Source organism: Colletotrichum fructicola, assembly GCF_000319635.2.
Source record: "Colletotrichum fructicola Nara gc5 chromosome Unknown KSG_Nara_v1_contig06, whole genome shotgun sequence".
NCBI lineage: Eukaryota > Fungi > Ascomycota > Sordariomycetes > Glomerellales > Glomerellaceae > Colletotrichum > Colletotrichum fructicola.
The window spans coordinates 595,828-607,975 of record NW_027094056.1 but is presented as its reverse complement, the minus strand read 5'-3'; the positions used below and the strand labels follow the sequence as shown (position 1 = coordinate 607,975).

The following is a 12,148-nucleotide window of genomic DNA, read 5'->3' as shown; positions in this document are numbered from 1 at the left end:
TGCCGTTGGCGATTGTTAAGCGACCAATTGCAATGGTTGTTGTGGGATCCGGCAGGAAACGGAGAATCATTCACCTCAGTTTGGCGTCTTATTTAAGGAGTCTAGGAAGGAGTGATGTTGAATGAAACGGCAGAAATGGAACATTTGCATCTGCTGATCGTCGTCTGAACCGCACGGTGCTGTAGCGTTCAGATCTGTTACGTGTCTGTCTGAGACGTGATCCCCCACATTTGAAGCCCAATCACCGTTAGACGTCATGAATCGAGCACGGGCTTCGTCTCGTGCAATGACTGGTCAAGCAGGGCAGTCCTCTGACGGCGAGGGGAAGAATCGTGTGACTGGCTTTGCTAATTGTTCGCGAACGCAGCTTTATTTGATAGTACAGTTCTGCTGGAGATCTGGATTTCGCAGAGGATGTTTCAACAATAGACTACAACGTTGCTGTCTGCAGTTGAACCTTCATCCTGCCAGGCCTGTACAGCACATGGGATGAACAGCGCTTTTGAAGTCAATCTTTTGAAAGACGGAACCGGTGACAGAATTTCCAAAGTCTATTGATAACGTTCAAGAAGCAGACGAATGGCACATGGCGGCACCAGCGATGGATCCCAACGTTCTCCCCTCATCGGCGCATGCGGGGTGATCGGCTGGCTATCTTACAGAACCCCGCAGCTGTGCATCCCGAACCCACAGGCATCCCGGGGCTCAGTTTTCCTTTGCTTAACACTGCCAATTTGGGTTTAGCGACGTGGGAAGCGTGCATGCAGTGCTTCCGGCTGTGTTAGCAAAACATTCGAGAGAATACCGTAGGTTGTTATCTGAACGCGTTATCTGGGTCTCGATAACGAGATATCCTCATGCGATTGAAACATAACTCAAAAGGAGAGCAGAGGATCGCTCTCATTAGATCTCCCCTGCGCCAAGCATCTTCACGTCCCGCGAAACTATGTCCACCATGACTGGGGCAGTCGATGGCCAGAATGGCCACCTTCAGAAGCGATTTTCCAAGATTACGATGGTTGGAATGGCGTTTGCGATTTTGAAGTAGGTCTTGAAAACTCCAATGCTGAATGAGTTGCCCGCTAACAAGCCAAGCACATGGATTTCTTTAGCTGGGTCGATCGGTCTCGTTATGCCATCCGGAGGATCAGTATCCTTCGTTTATGGATTCATATTCTGCGTTCTTTGCAACATCGCTTTGAGTGCCAGCGTTGGAGAACTTGCGTCACTCTACCCAACAGCGGGAGGCCAGTATCATTACGCTTACGCGTTATCCACTCGAAAATGGAAAAAGTCAATGGTGTGCACTCAAGTCCACACTTGATACTGGGATCCAATCTCAAGTGCTGATCAACCCTAGAGCTTCTTCGTCGGATGGGTCAACATCGCTGGATGGCTCACTCTGAACACGACTGCTGCTTACTTCGGAGGTACATCAACATCTTGAATCTCCACACTGCAGAATTGACAGCTGACATATGGTAGCTCGGTTCCTTGCTGCAGCAGCAGTGGTTGGCTCTGGTGGCACATACCAAATCACACAGTGGAGTACTTACTTGATGTTTGTGGCGGTATCTATCATTGGAGTGCTTCTTAACATCTTCGGTTACCCCATACTAAATCGATGGAACGAAGGAGCTTGTAAGTCTCGTTCTGCTGCAGCAAGGCCTCTGGCTAATCGTTCAGTGTACTGGTCATTGCTCAGTGTTGTGGTGATCAGCATTGTGCTTCTAGCAACATCACCGAAAACAAGTGCCGAGTATGTTTTTACCAACTTCTCCAACACGACCGGCTGGAGTGATGGAACTGCCTGGATGCTGGGCCTGCTTCAATCCGCCCTTAGTCTCATTGGGTACGCCCTCTCTTACGAACACATTCAACCACAACAAAATGCTGATTTCACTTCTAGATTCGACGCAGTAGCCCACATGACAGAAGAAATGCCGAATCCATCCAAGGATGCACCTCAAGCAATGGTTGGCGCGGTGCTTGTGGGAGGAACTACGTGAGCATCTTGAAAAAGGCCAATCTCGAGGTTTCTAACACCTGTTCCAGTGGCATTGCCTTCATTCTTGTCATGCTTTTCTGCGCAGTTGATATTGACGTTCTTCTCGCATCGCCCACTCAAAGTCCTCTTACAGAGATGATATCACAGGCCACAGGCAACAAAGCAGCTGCGACAATCCTCAGCGTCGCTGTCGCCCTGTGTTTTGTCAACGGAGCTAATGGTTGCGTCACATCTGGAAGTCGTCTGGTTTGGGCCATGGCTCGGGATAACGGCACCCCGTTTTCAAGATAGTAAGCACTCCCGACTGTAGCTGGCCAAACATGGTCGTCCCAACGTATACTAATTGTATCTAGCTTATCGCATCTTCATCCAAGGCTAAACGTCCCCGTCCGAGCCATCCTTGTCCAGGCCGTCTTCAACCTTTTGTTCGGTCTACTCTACCTCGGTAAATTACTCAAATTCGTCAGTTGCATCAAAGCAAGCCGAACTAACAAATTTTCATCAAGGTCCGGAAGTGGCCTTCAATGCCTACATCGCAAGCTGCACCTTGTTTCTCAACCTGTCGTATGCTTTGCCGGTCATGATCCTTCTCGTCAGGGGCCGTCACGTTGTCGCAGCGAGCCCTCCAGAGTTCTACCTGGGTAAAGGGCTATTTGGCTATGCTACCAACTGGATTTCAGTTCTCTTTGTGCTTGTCACCTCTGTTGTAAGAACCAATCTAAACAGTATATGCTATCTGGAAACCATTCTAACGCAGCTGGGTGTAGTTCTTTTGCTTCCCGCCAGCGATTCCCATCGACATCTCTACCATGAGTAAGTACTTTGATGCCTTATTAAAGTCTTAATCTAATCATTGTTAGACTATGTTACTGCTGTTATTGGAGTCTTCATTATTTTTGCCGTGGGATTGTGGTTTGTGAAGAGGAAGGCGTACAATGGCCCCAAATTTGATCTCATTCTCGGGGAGGACTTGCCAGTCGCCAATTCGACTACACATGGGGACAGAGTCTCAAAAGGAGCCGACTTGGATGCTCAAGACAAGGAATGAATATTGAAATTGTGTGCAGTACTCGAACACCCGAAAAGTCATAGGCAAGGGGCATTCTAGCTCGTTTCAAAACCACTGCAAGTTACCTTCTTTGCCTTTGTCATGCGATAAACATTGCGTACTTTTACGGCCGGGAACGGACTCGTCGAGGAGACGGAGAAACTGTGTGAGCGCTTCGCCCGAGAAGAAGCCATCTTCCGCGTACTCGTCTCGGTGGATTCGCGAGCTTCGCAGTGGCGTGAGGAAGGAGGCGGCGTTAGCGGACTGGACCATTCTCCGACCAATGTTTTCACTGGTCAAAACTGTACTCTTAATGTTTTGATTTGTTCTGAAGGGAGCTTTGAATTACTTGCAGCCGTATGACATTTTAGCTCGTTCAATCCCTACTCTGAGAGGTATTTCCCCCATAGGTTGGATGGAAGAGCCCCCCAAGCAAGTCAACAAGACTCGATCGAATCAAGGTTGAGATTTCTAGAGGAAGGATATTATTCCGAAATGTCAATTACAACTTTGCCCCCTTGTTATATCCGTAATGCCAGTTGTCCTTTTTCAGGTCCTTCCTAATCTGATAGTTTTGCTCCGCAATCTCGACAACCCGCATGTCCACGTCGATAACACGCATGTCCTCCTCGCCATCAGTAAAACTGCCTAGTACAGTGCCCACGATAGGCAGCGTCACCTGACTGCATCCAAAGAAACCGTCCTCCCTTGGTCCAGTCGCGTTGCAGTATATGATGGCCGCGGTGTTTTCAAACGCCCTGGTGGTAAGAGTTGACTGTACAAACATTCTCTCGCAAGTCTCATTGTACGCGAGTCCTTCCCTGCTCATGTCCGACAAAGTCCAATACGAAGGAATAATGATAATCTTTGCTCCTGCAAGAACAAGTTGCCGAAAGGCCTCGGGAAAAGCCAAGTCCCAACAGACCAGGATACCGACGGGTCCTAAAGGGGTATCGAAGACTTGATGAGGACTGGCTGCGACCGTTTCCTTATGGCCCTTCACTTGGTGAGCGTAGTCAACGCTTGAAGTAAGATGTTGGCGCTCGGGAATCCAGAGGTTGGTTTTGGTGTAGGCTCCAACAATTTGACCGTCGTGATCAATGAAGTAAGACGTGTTCAGAAGAGTTCGCTTCGTCTTTGCACCATCAATGAGTGGTGGCTTTGGTGTTGATGCATTTGAAACTATAGTGCCGGCGCAGATGTTAATGTGCAGCTCAGCGGCCAAATCTTGGTATCTCCGGAGGAAGTGTTGGGCATCGTCTGCGCTCAAGGCGAAAGAGGGCTCATTGGGGACCCATCCCATGAGGTGATACTCCGGAAGGACAGCTAGCGATGCCCCTTGAGCTGCTGCACGGCGAATTTGTTTGGAGGCATGATTGAAGTTATGTTCAGCGTCAAGAACCTGGCCCAATGTTAGTTCGTGGAACGTGATATTAGGGGCCCTTTGTACCTTCGGTGATGTTTGTATTAGCGCGACTTTGAATACCTGCGGTTCTGACGGGGACGACATGGCGATGAGATGCGGAGGTGAAGGTGATGCCGCAAGACGGCTAATTCTCTTGCAATATTGTTGCGGACTTAACATTGGGAGAGTCTTATCAACGCCCTCGGGTTGACAGCGCGATGGGAATCACAGCTTTGCGCATCGATCCCACTTATGGCAATGATATCCTTCGCCTATGAGATCCCTTTTTGGCCTAGCATCACCGCAGTGGAACCCCTCCCCTCTGTTGGTTCATGCAACCCCCCTTGGAACTCCACAGCCGATAGGTGCCGCCCCGATGAGCCCCCGCACGGCAGCTCGAGTCATTCTGGCAAACTCAACAGCAACGCCCGAGGCGTGGCCTCTGAAGTCTGAACTTCTCACTAGGAATTAGAAAGTCACAAAGCCACACGAAAGCACTTGAATGAGACTCACGAACGCACGGTCTGGCCTACATCCTAAGATGCAAGCGTCTCCGCGCAAAATTATCACACGATCTCGCAACGGATGTGCTGTCTGCAAATCTAAACGGGTAAGAAACAGCATTGCGCATTATCTGTGCTGTACTGAGCCATGCTGACAAGCAAAAGCTGAAATGCGATGAGGTCAAGCCTCACTGCTCGCGTTGCAAAAGGCTCGGTATTGCGTGTCCGGGCTACCGAAAACCTCTGAAATGGAGCTCGACCACAATGGCACTGGGCGGTGACTCTCCTTCGCCTGAGATAACGAGGTCACCTCCTGTATGGGAAAGCATGGGGAGTGTTTCTGGCCAGTCGCAGCCTACTAATCAGTCTCCAAAAGACCTTTGCGACCTGGACTTCTTCAACTCTTTCGCCGAAGTCGACACCCCTGGGAGCCTAGATGTACAAGATATAGGCGATCTACAACATCTGTTTTCGGCATCAGACATTGCCAGCGAGAAGACATATCCAACACCTAGCTCACGAGTTGAAACCTCACAGCTTCAAGTTGTAGGTAATGGCAACGATGGAAACATCTGGCCCGTGATACCCCCACACAACCCATGTCATAGATCAAAAGAGCTTGAACCGTTTCCGAGCGACCTATCGAGCCCCCCATACCCGCTATCGCATTCTCTGCAAGACGATTCATCTACATTAGTCGAGTACTACTTCAAAGAAGTATGTGGCATGATGTCTTGCTACGACAGCGACATGAATCCGTACAGAACAACAATATCCAAGCTCTGGACACAATCACCCTCTCTCTATTATGTCACCCAGAGCATGTCAGCAGCTTGCCTGTCTGAAGTCTCTCCCGGATTCTCGGCAGCTAGTGGTCGCCTTGGCAACCAAGCTGTCACATCTTTGTGGAACGAGAGCAAAGCCCACCCAACGAACACATCCTCACTTCTGGCTCTACTTATGCTTGGCTTCAGTCTTTGCTGGCACAACCCTCAAAAGCTTGGCCAGGACGAATTCAAAATGCTTGCCGAGGCGGTTATATCCCTCGAGAACAATGACGATGACCTGGCACTTGCCGATCGACAAAAGAAGTTTTTCTTTTACAACTCTCTGGTGTATTGGAAGATGCTGCTGTCCTTCGTCACCGACCAAGAGCTGCCGTCGCTTGGCTCTACCCGAGCAATCCTTCCACAACCGTGTCGGCTCCCAGAACAAGACAACTTACGAATGCCACATCCACAGACCGGACTAGGAGTAGAAATCCAAGAGCTTGTTGCCCAGGTTGGTGCTCTGGTCAGAAGAGAGCGGAAGAGAATCAGACGTCGCCGTCATTCTTCGAGACGTGACATAGAAGAGTCTCTCAGCGCTATTCAAACTTCCGAAGATCTGCACTCAAAGCTTTGTCGCATTGAACTGCCATCGGATTCTGCTGTCATAGACTCTGGGGATGATAGGACCCCAGCAAACCATCTGTTGAAAGCTGCTGAAGCCTATCGCTGCACGGGCTTGCTGCAGCTATATCGAAACTTTCCCGATTTGTTTCTCCGTGATATAGAATCGGCGAACCTTACAGACCAGTCCTCTTGGTTGAGCACGACTTATGGTGGTGTTGCAGCACATGGCAGCTCCAGAGTCTTGCTAGATACATGGCTGACCAGCCTTGCGCTTCATGTGCTCGACCTTGTGCATGAAATACCAATGTCTTCACGGTCTCGATCCATTCAGCCTTTACTCCTTGTCAGTATCTGCAGCGAGCTTTCGCTTAACCGCGGGTTTGTGCCCATCGGCGAACTTCGAGGCTGCCCCGGATTCAACGCCATATCAAGTCCACGAATGGAGGTGCCGCCGACGACAACCGACATTCTCCATGGCAGGCGACTTATTCTATCTCGTCTCTCATTTTTTGAGGGTGTTTTAGCTGCCAAACCAATCCGTCAAATGCTGACCTTGATAAAGGAGACTTGGGCATCGATGGACAAAGAACAAGAAGATGTTTACTGGATGGACGTCATGATTGAGAATGGGTATGAGACGCTGATGGGTTGACGTAAGGACTGGATACTTGGCTTGGCCATAGCAGCTCCCTGGGCTGTTTTTGAGCGGCTGACCACACTTAAATGCATGGTCGAAGCCTCTGCCGAGGGAAATGAAGAAGCATCATTGCGTAGGCGTGCGGAAGGTTTGACATCATAAGGAATAATCAGCCCCTCAATGCTTCCAGGCATGTCTTGAATGATCTTGAAAAGTGAGGATGCGAAATGGACAACAGTCTCCGCATTTTTAGATCGACAGGAATCTGTCAGATTTTAGAGGTATTTCTCAAGAAGCTGAGAGCACATGCTTGAGCCAAGACAAAGTCTTAAAGTTGTCTCCGTTGCATGGAATCATTGCATGAGGAGACTGAATGGTCTATATGTGTTGCCGTCCTAGTGGATAGCGAATGCTTCCTAGAAATCCGTCTGAATCAGCTTGAAAATGGCCGGCTTCTGACGGGATAGTCGTAGTGCGGTCGGCTGATGCCTGGTACTCGGTGTTTCTCTTCGCGGAACTGATCGCCAAGGACCCGATTTTCATCGCCCGAAGTCTCAGCTATCGGCAAAACATGGATCAGGAGGATTCCGTAGGTCGTGCGTGCCTAATGCTTCGGTAGCAGGCGCCAAAACTTCTATTGATAGTCATGGATGATCCAGAGTTGACACTTTCATATGGATATGCACGCACTAGTAGTCTCATTTCTTCAATTTCTGACTGGCCCGAGCAAGACTACACAAAACACCTCATGAGTGGGACACGGCCTCACACAGCCCTTGCGATCGTCCCGTCTCATCCGCCATAGAAACGAAACTCTGCCTCAGATGACTTGGACAGCAATTTGCGGAATTAGGAAGGTGCACTACACTGAGGCAGATGGGTACAAGGTGTTATTGAACTAATCAGTAGTATAAAAGGAGCCGAAAGTTCTGTTCGGATGACTCTCCAGCAAGAAGCAACTCATCCAGTTCTATGCCAGCCCACGTTGAACTCTCATATCGAAATTCTCTCTACATATACAACGTCACCTCTAGCCCGGAATGCACTTCGCTACTTTGACCAAGACCGTTCTGGCCGGCATTGCTCTTCACGCAGGAACAGCGACTGCCATCTTTGAGTGCAATGCGGATCAGCATGCTTTCGAACCCACGAAAGACAAGTTCGTGGTACACTACACCTCTATTCGCGACTCGAATTACGATGACGGTCAACCTTGGGTGAGTGATGCTTGAGATGATACCCTTCATAGAAACCAGTCCATCTTTTTAGGTGCTTTTGAGCTAACATGGCAGTAGGTTCGCATTTGCAAGCCCAAGGGTGATCTCAGCGGCTGGAACAACGTCGGACCCCTGAAGACCCCTTGTAAAAGCGATCCAGCAACACACTTGTCTACCAAACAGACCGGTCTCAGGAACGAGCTGATCGTGACGAACGGCGAAGGATGCGACAGTGGCAGTGGTCACGGCCTCAATGGCGCATCAATGGTTTACAATGACCAAGTAGCCGTTCTAGAGGGCTCTAACGGTCGATGCGGACCTCGAGATCATGGAGTCACTTGCGAGTTCAATCTCTAGTAAATTGTTAGATCAGCAGAGAGCCCCAAACCACGGCTGTACGAAGCAAGAAAGAGCATCGAGAAATATGCAGATGAGATCTTTTTGTATTTGAATCCGATCGCATTATCAGAAGTACGTTTCGAATGATTATAATATTTACCCATTGCAAAAACAATTGTGGCTTAGCGATGAACTTGGTGGGGTTTTCAGTGGCCGTTATCAAGTGTGGTCAGCCAGCATGCACGTAAAGTTTTCGGACGAGCCTCGTGAAGAATTCATGTTTCCGTCAATGTCTAGTGGTTGTCCTCGGGCCGAGAACTATATTCAAACGCTGCCGTCTCTACAGAAGGTGGTGCGGGAGAATTGGGTCTTGCAGCAAGTGGTGTAACTCTCCTGCGTCGAAGGCTCGCACTCATAACCGTCTGTCGATTGTTAATGATCTTGCAGCACATTTGTTAGATTTTGTTACTTACTCCACTTTCCGTCGCAGCAGGTGATTGAATCAACGTTGCTGCCGTCGCAAGAGCACAGCAGGGCCTGGGAGGCTCCGATGAAGGGGCTGTGGACCAGACGTCAGATTACAGTGCTTTCCTCAAGATGAAGGAAACTTACAGGACAAAGAACAAGACCTTGGACAACTGCATTTTGCTTGTGATAGATGATGGCTATGAATTAAGGGAAAGGCAACATTGGTTTCAAAGATGGCGACAACTTGCTCTCATATACAATTCATAGTGCGTGTCCGTGTTAACCGAGGGTTTCGTTCCCCGGATCAAGCAGGTTGCTTTTCTGGAACTTAAAGTTAAGGGTGCGGAACCTGGTAAAGTGCAGTCCTTCTTCTTTGGGAAGCAATCCCGCGACGATTAGATTGGGCGGCCCCGCCACGGAACGGGAACAGGGACGCAAATGGTCAAGATCGCTCCAGTCGCTTGGTAGCTTTCGGGATTCATCAGCCGACCACATAGGAGCTCCAGCCAAGAATTCCTGCAATCTGCCCCTTTGAGTCCGGCCTCGGGGCAACTTGAAAGGGGCAGGACACACACATGATCAAAAAAGGGAGGAGTTGTGGCTGCGTTCATGTTTTGGTGGTCAGTGCGACTCTGCCAAATAAACTGCTGTCCGGAACAATCCAGCTCGAGTCACGCGTCATTGTGGAATGGAAGCTTTTTGCCTCGGCAAAGGAAAGCTTCCCAAGAAGTTGTAATTCTTGGTTTCAAGCTGTTAATGACACCTTCCTACACGAGAAAACAGGAGATGGTCTGGAAACACGTGTGGTGTCTTACAAATCTGCACGCTACCTAATAGTGAAATTGACGTCGTCCAAAAAGCTGCGAGGAAAGAAAGTAGAGTATTGGCGAAGAACAAGTTTATGTGAAAAGACTAAGAGCCCGGACTAATAGGAGAACAGCCCTCAGGGGCACTAATAACATCTCCGTCTGTAGAGAACCGTTGTCTAATGTGAAAGCCGGCAAACGCAAATCCAGTCTTACAAGGGCGTCTTCAGCCAGACCTTGAAAGAGTAATTGAGCCACCGTCAAACGTCACTTTTGAAGCTTTCCCTGTGTTGGCCATACCGAACACAAACTGGACGTCCACACTGGATCCCAGAGAGCCAACATCTTGCCAAGTGATGCAAGTGGGTGTGCCCATATCAACGGGCGCGCTCTTGTCCTGGAATACGGCGACAAACTGATGCTGAGCTTCAGTCATCACGTTGCTAGGGTAAAGACGAAAATCAAGATTCTCAAGTTTGATGCCAGCGGAGGTCGCAATCTCATTCCGGATATCAACATCGCCCTTCCTTAGCGATGTCACAATGAGCCCAGGGCCATCACTCGAGACGTTGAAGCTTGCTGACCCTGCAGGCCCATCGAAGGATCCAACGTATCTTGCTTTCGCCTCTGCAGCTGCGAGTTTCTGCAACTGCACAATTGCAAGAGAGACAATGTCAGCGTAGACATTCAAGTCGGGTCCTCTGGCAGCTTCGGTATCATGAGCAAGAATAGCGAAGCCTGCGTTGAAGTCTGGGGCCAGACCAAAGTAGCTTGCGTAGTGGCCAATCAGGCCTGTCTTAGTGTAGAAATCGAGGATGGAGCTGTTCGCATACTGGCCCGCGTGGTAGATCTCCCATGGGCGACCAACACCATTTCGTAAGTTTGATGTATCGGCGATGGGTTGGAGCCAACGACGGGTCGCGGCTTTAGGGATGAGGCGTGAACTAAGCATGGAATGGCCAGCACGTGCAAGGTCTGAGGCGGTAGAAATAACTGATAGCGCGCTATTATTTGCTAATCAGTGGACCGAAAATTGTGGGATGCGAGGATGCACTTACCCAGGTTCTCCGATAGCCGACGTATTGAGGCCATCTGCGAAGACTTTCTTGTGCTGAGCCAGAAGTCCGCTATTGGTCATATTGAGCGGCCCAAAGATCGCCGTGTCGAGAATTTGATCGAAAGTCGAAGTTTGATTGCCGGCTTTATGGGCTTCAAGCGCAAAAGCAAGGACCTGGAAAGCAGCGTTCGAAATAATCGGAGTTGTGTCAGGTAGGAACAGCGGTGACTGTGTAGCGAACTTCTCAACAAAGTCGTTGCGGGCGCAGGGCCCATCCAACCTACAAGCGAAAGCTGTCGAAGTTAGCTGAGACCTGCATGACTTTGTTTGAATCCAGATAACATACAATCCCTTGCAAGGCCGGACATCTGGCCAGCCAATGCCCCGATGGTGATCTCATCCCACTTGACTGCCAATCCAGTGGGCGCATTACCTATTTCTGGCACAAACTGAGTAATCGGTGTCCCCCAATGCTCATCGCCAGCTTCCACGAGCCACGCATAGACTGTGAAGAGTTGACTTAGTGTGCCGAGTGGGAAGATAGTGTCGGAGTCTAGGCTCGAATCCTTGGGGGCTTCGGTTGCCGTGTGATGATATTCGAAAAAAACCGGTTTCTCCTCAGACTCGTCGGAGCCTGAGAACAAGACAACTGAGAAAGAAGTAGTATTCGGTGTAATGTCGCCAAAGTCATCCGATCCTCCTTTCTGAATGAGTTGATCGAATAGCTTGGTGAATTGGTCCGTGAACGACTTCACCTCCTCAGAGCTCTGGTCAATGCTTGGGGCAGGGTAGTAGGCTCGAAGCAGTGGACATGGCTGATACGTCGGAGTATTCGCCAAACTGGCCCCTGTCATGGACAGTACCAGAGTCGCCAAGACGGCCAAGGAGGTCGAAGAGTGCATTTCTATTTTGTTGGGTGGGAACAGTTGTGAGTTGAATGGCAATAGACATGACTTTCCTATCGGAGTAGCGTCTGTCTCTTATACAAATAACACCCTTTATTTTGACACTCGAGATGTTCAAAATTTCAAACTGATGCCGTGTACGGACACGGGGACTGGTCTTTGGTGTCGGCCTCAACGGAGCCACGCATCATTGACTGAAAGCCAACCACACAATAGCAATACAGCCACAAGTATGCAAGTAACCTCGGGGATCAACAATTCAGAGTACTTCCACGTTGGATTCAAAGGATCTAGCATCGATATCTGAGACCTTGACTTGCGAAGCGAAATTCCGTATCCGTGTCCGGGTCCGGGTCCGCCA

At 49.6% G+C, this 12,148-nt stretch overlaps 5 protein-coding genes across 5 annotated transcripts; 2 read left to right on the top strand and 3 right to left on the bottom strand.

Annotated features, from left to right (window-relative positions):
- Window positions 1-955: 955 nt before the first annotated feature.
- Window positions 956-3,056, top strand: HNM1-1 (Choline transport protein; the record flags this gene model as incomplete). Its single annotated transcript, XM_032021394.1, has 11 exons — window positions 956-1,044; window positions 1,096-1,300; window positions 1,361-1,430; window positions 1,486-1,641; window positions 1,687-1,852; window positions 1,910-2,005; window positions 2,056-2,298; window positions 2,362-2,453; window positions 2,515-2,714; window positions 2,776-2,821; window positions 2,869-3,056. The coding sequence occupies 11 exons, from the start codon at window positions 956-958 to the stop codon at window positions 3,054-3,056; spliced, it is 1,551 nt and encodes a 516-aa protein (XP_031881672.1).
- A 502-nt stretch (window positions 3,057-3,558) lies between these two features.
- CGGC5_v010435 (putative nitrilase) lies at window positions 3,559-4,566 on the bottom strand (the record flags this gene model as incomplete). The annotated part of the gene is made up of 2 exons (XM_066152356.1): window positions 3,559-4,458; window positions 4,507-4,566. The coding sequence occupies 2 exons, from the start codon at window positions 4,564-4,566 to the stop codon at window positions 3,559-3,561; spliced, it is 960 nt and encodes a 319-aa protein (XP_066008171.1).
- A 3,469-nt stretch (window positions 4,567-8,035) lies between these two features.
- CGGC5_v010434 (uncharacterized protein) lies at window positions 8,036-8,569 on the top strand (the record flags this gene model as incomplete). The annotated part of the gene is made up of 2 exons (XM_032021396.1): window positions 8,036-8,212; window positions 8,291-8,569. The coding sequence occupies 2 exons, from the start codon at window positions 8,036-8,038 to the stop codon at window positions 8,567-8,569; spliced, it is 456 nt and encodes a 151-aa protein (XP_031881674.1).
- Window positions 8,570-8,875: 306 nt separating this feature from the next.
- On the bottom strand, window positions 8,876-9,195 carry CGGC5_v010433 (uncharacterized protein; the record flags this gene model as incomplete). Its single annotated transcript, XM_032021397.1, has 3 exons — window positions 8,876-8,973; window positions 9,025-9,110; window positions 9,164-9,195. The coding sequence occupies 3 exons, from the start codon at window positions 9,193-9,195 to the stop codon at window positions 8,876-8,878; spliced, it is 216 nt and encodes a 71-aa protein (XP_031881682.1).
- An 856-nt stretch (window positions 9,196-10,051) lies between these two features.
- sdnR-0 (Beta-lactamase-like protein sdnR) lies at window positions 10,052-11,784 on the bottom strand (the record flags this gene model as incomplete). Its single annotated transcript, XM_032021398.1, has 3 exons — window positions 10,052-10,829; window positions 10,884-11,175; window positions 11,229-11,784. The coding sequence occupies 3 exons, from the start codon at window positions 11,782-11,784 to the stop codon at window positions 10,052-10,054; spliced, it is 1,626 nt and encodes a 541-aa protein (XP_031881670.1).
- Between the last annotated feature and the right edge of the window lie 364 nt (window positions 11,785-12,148).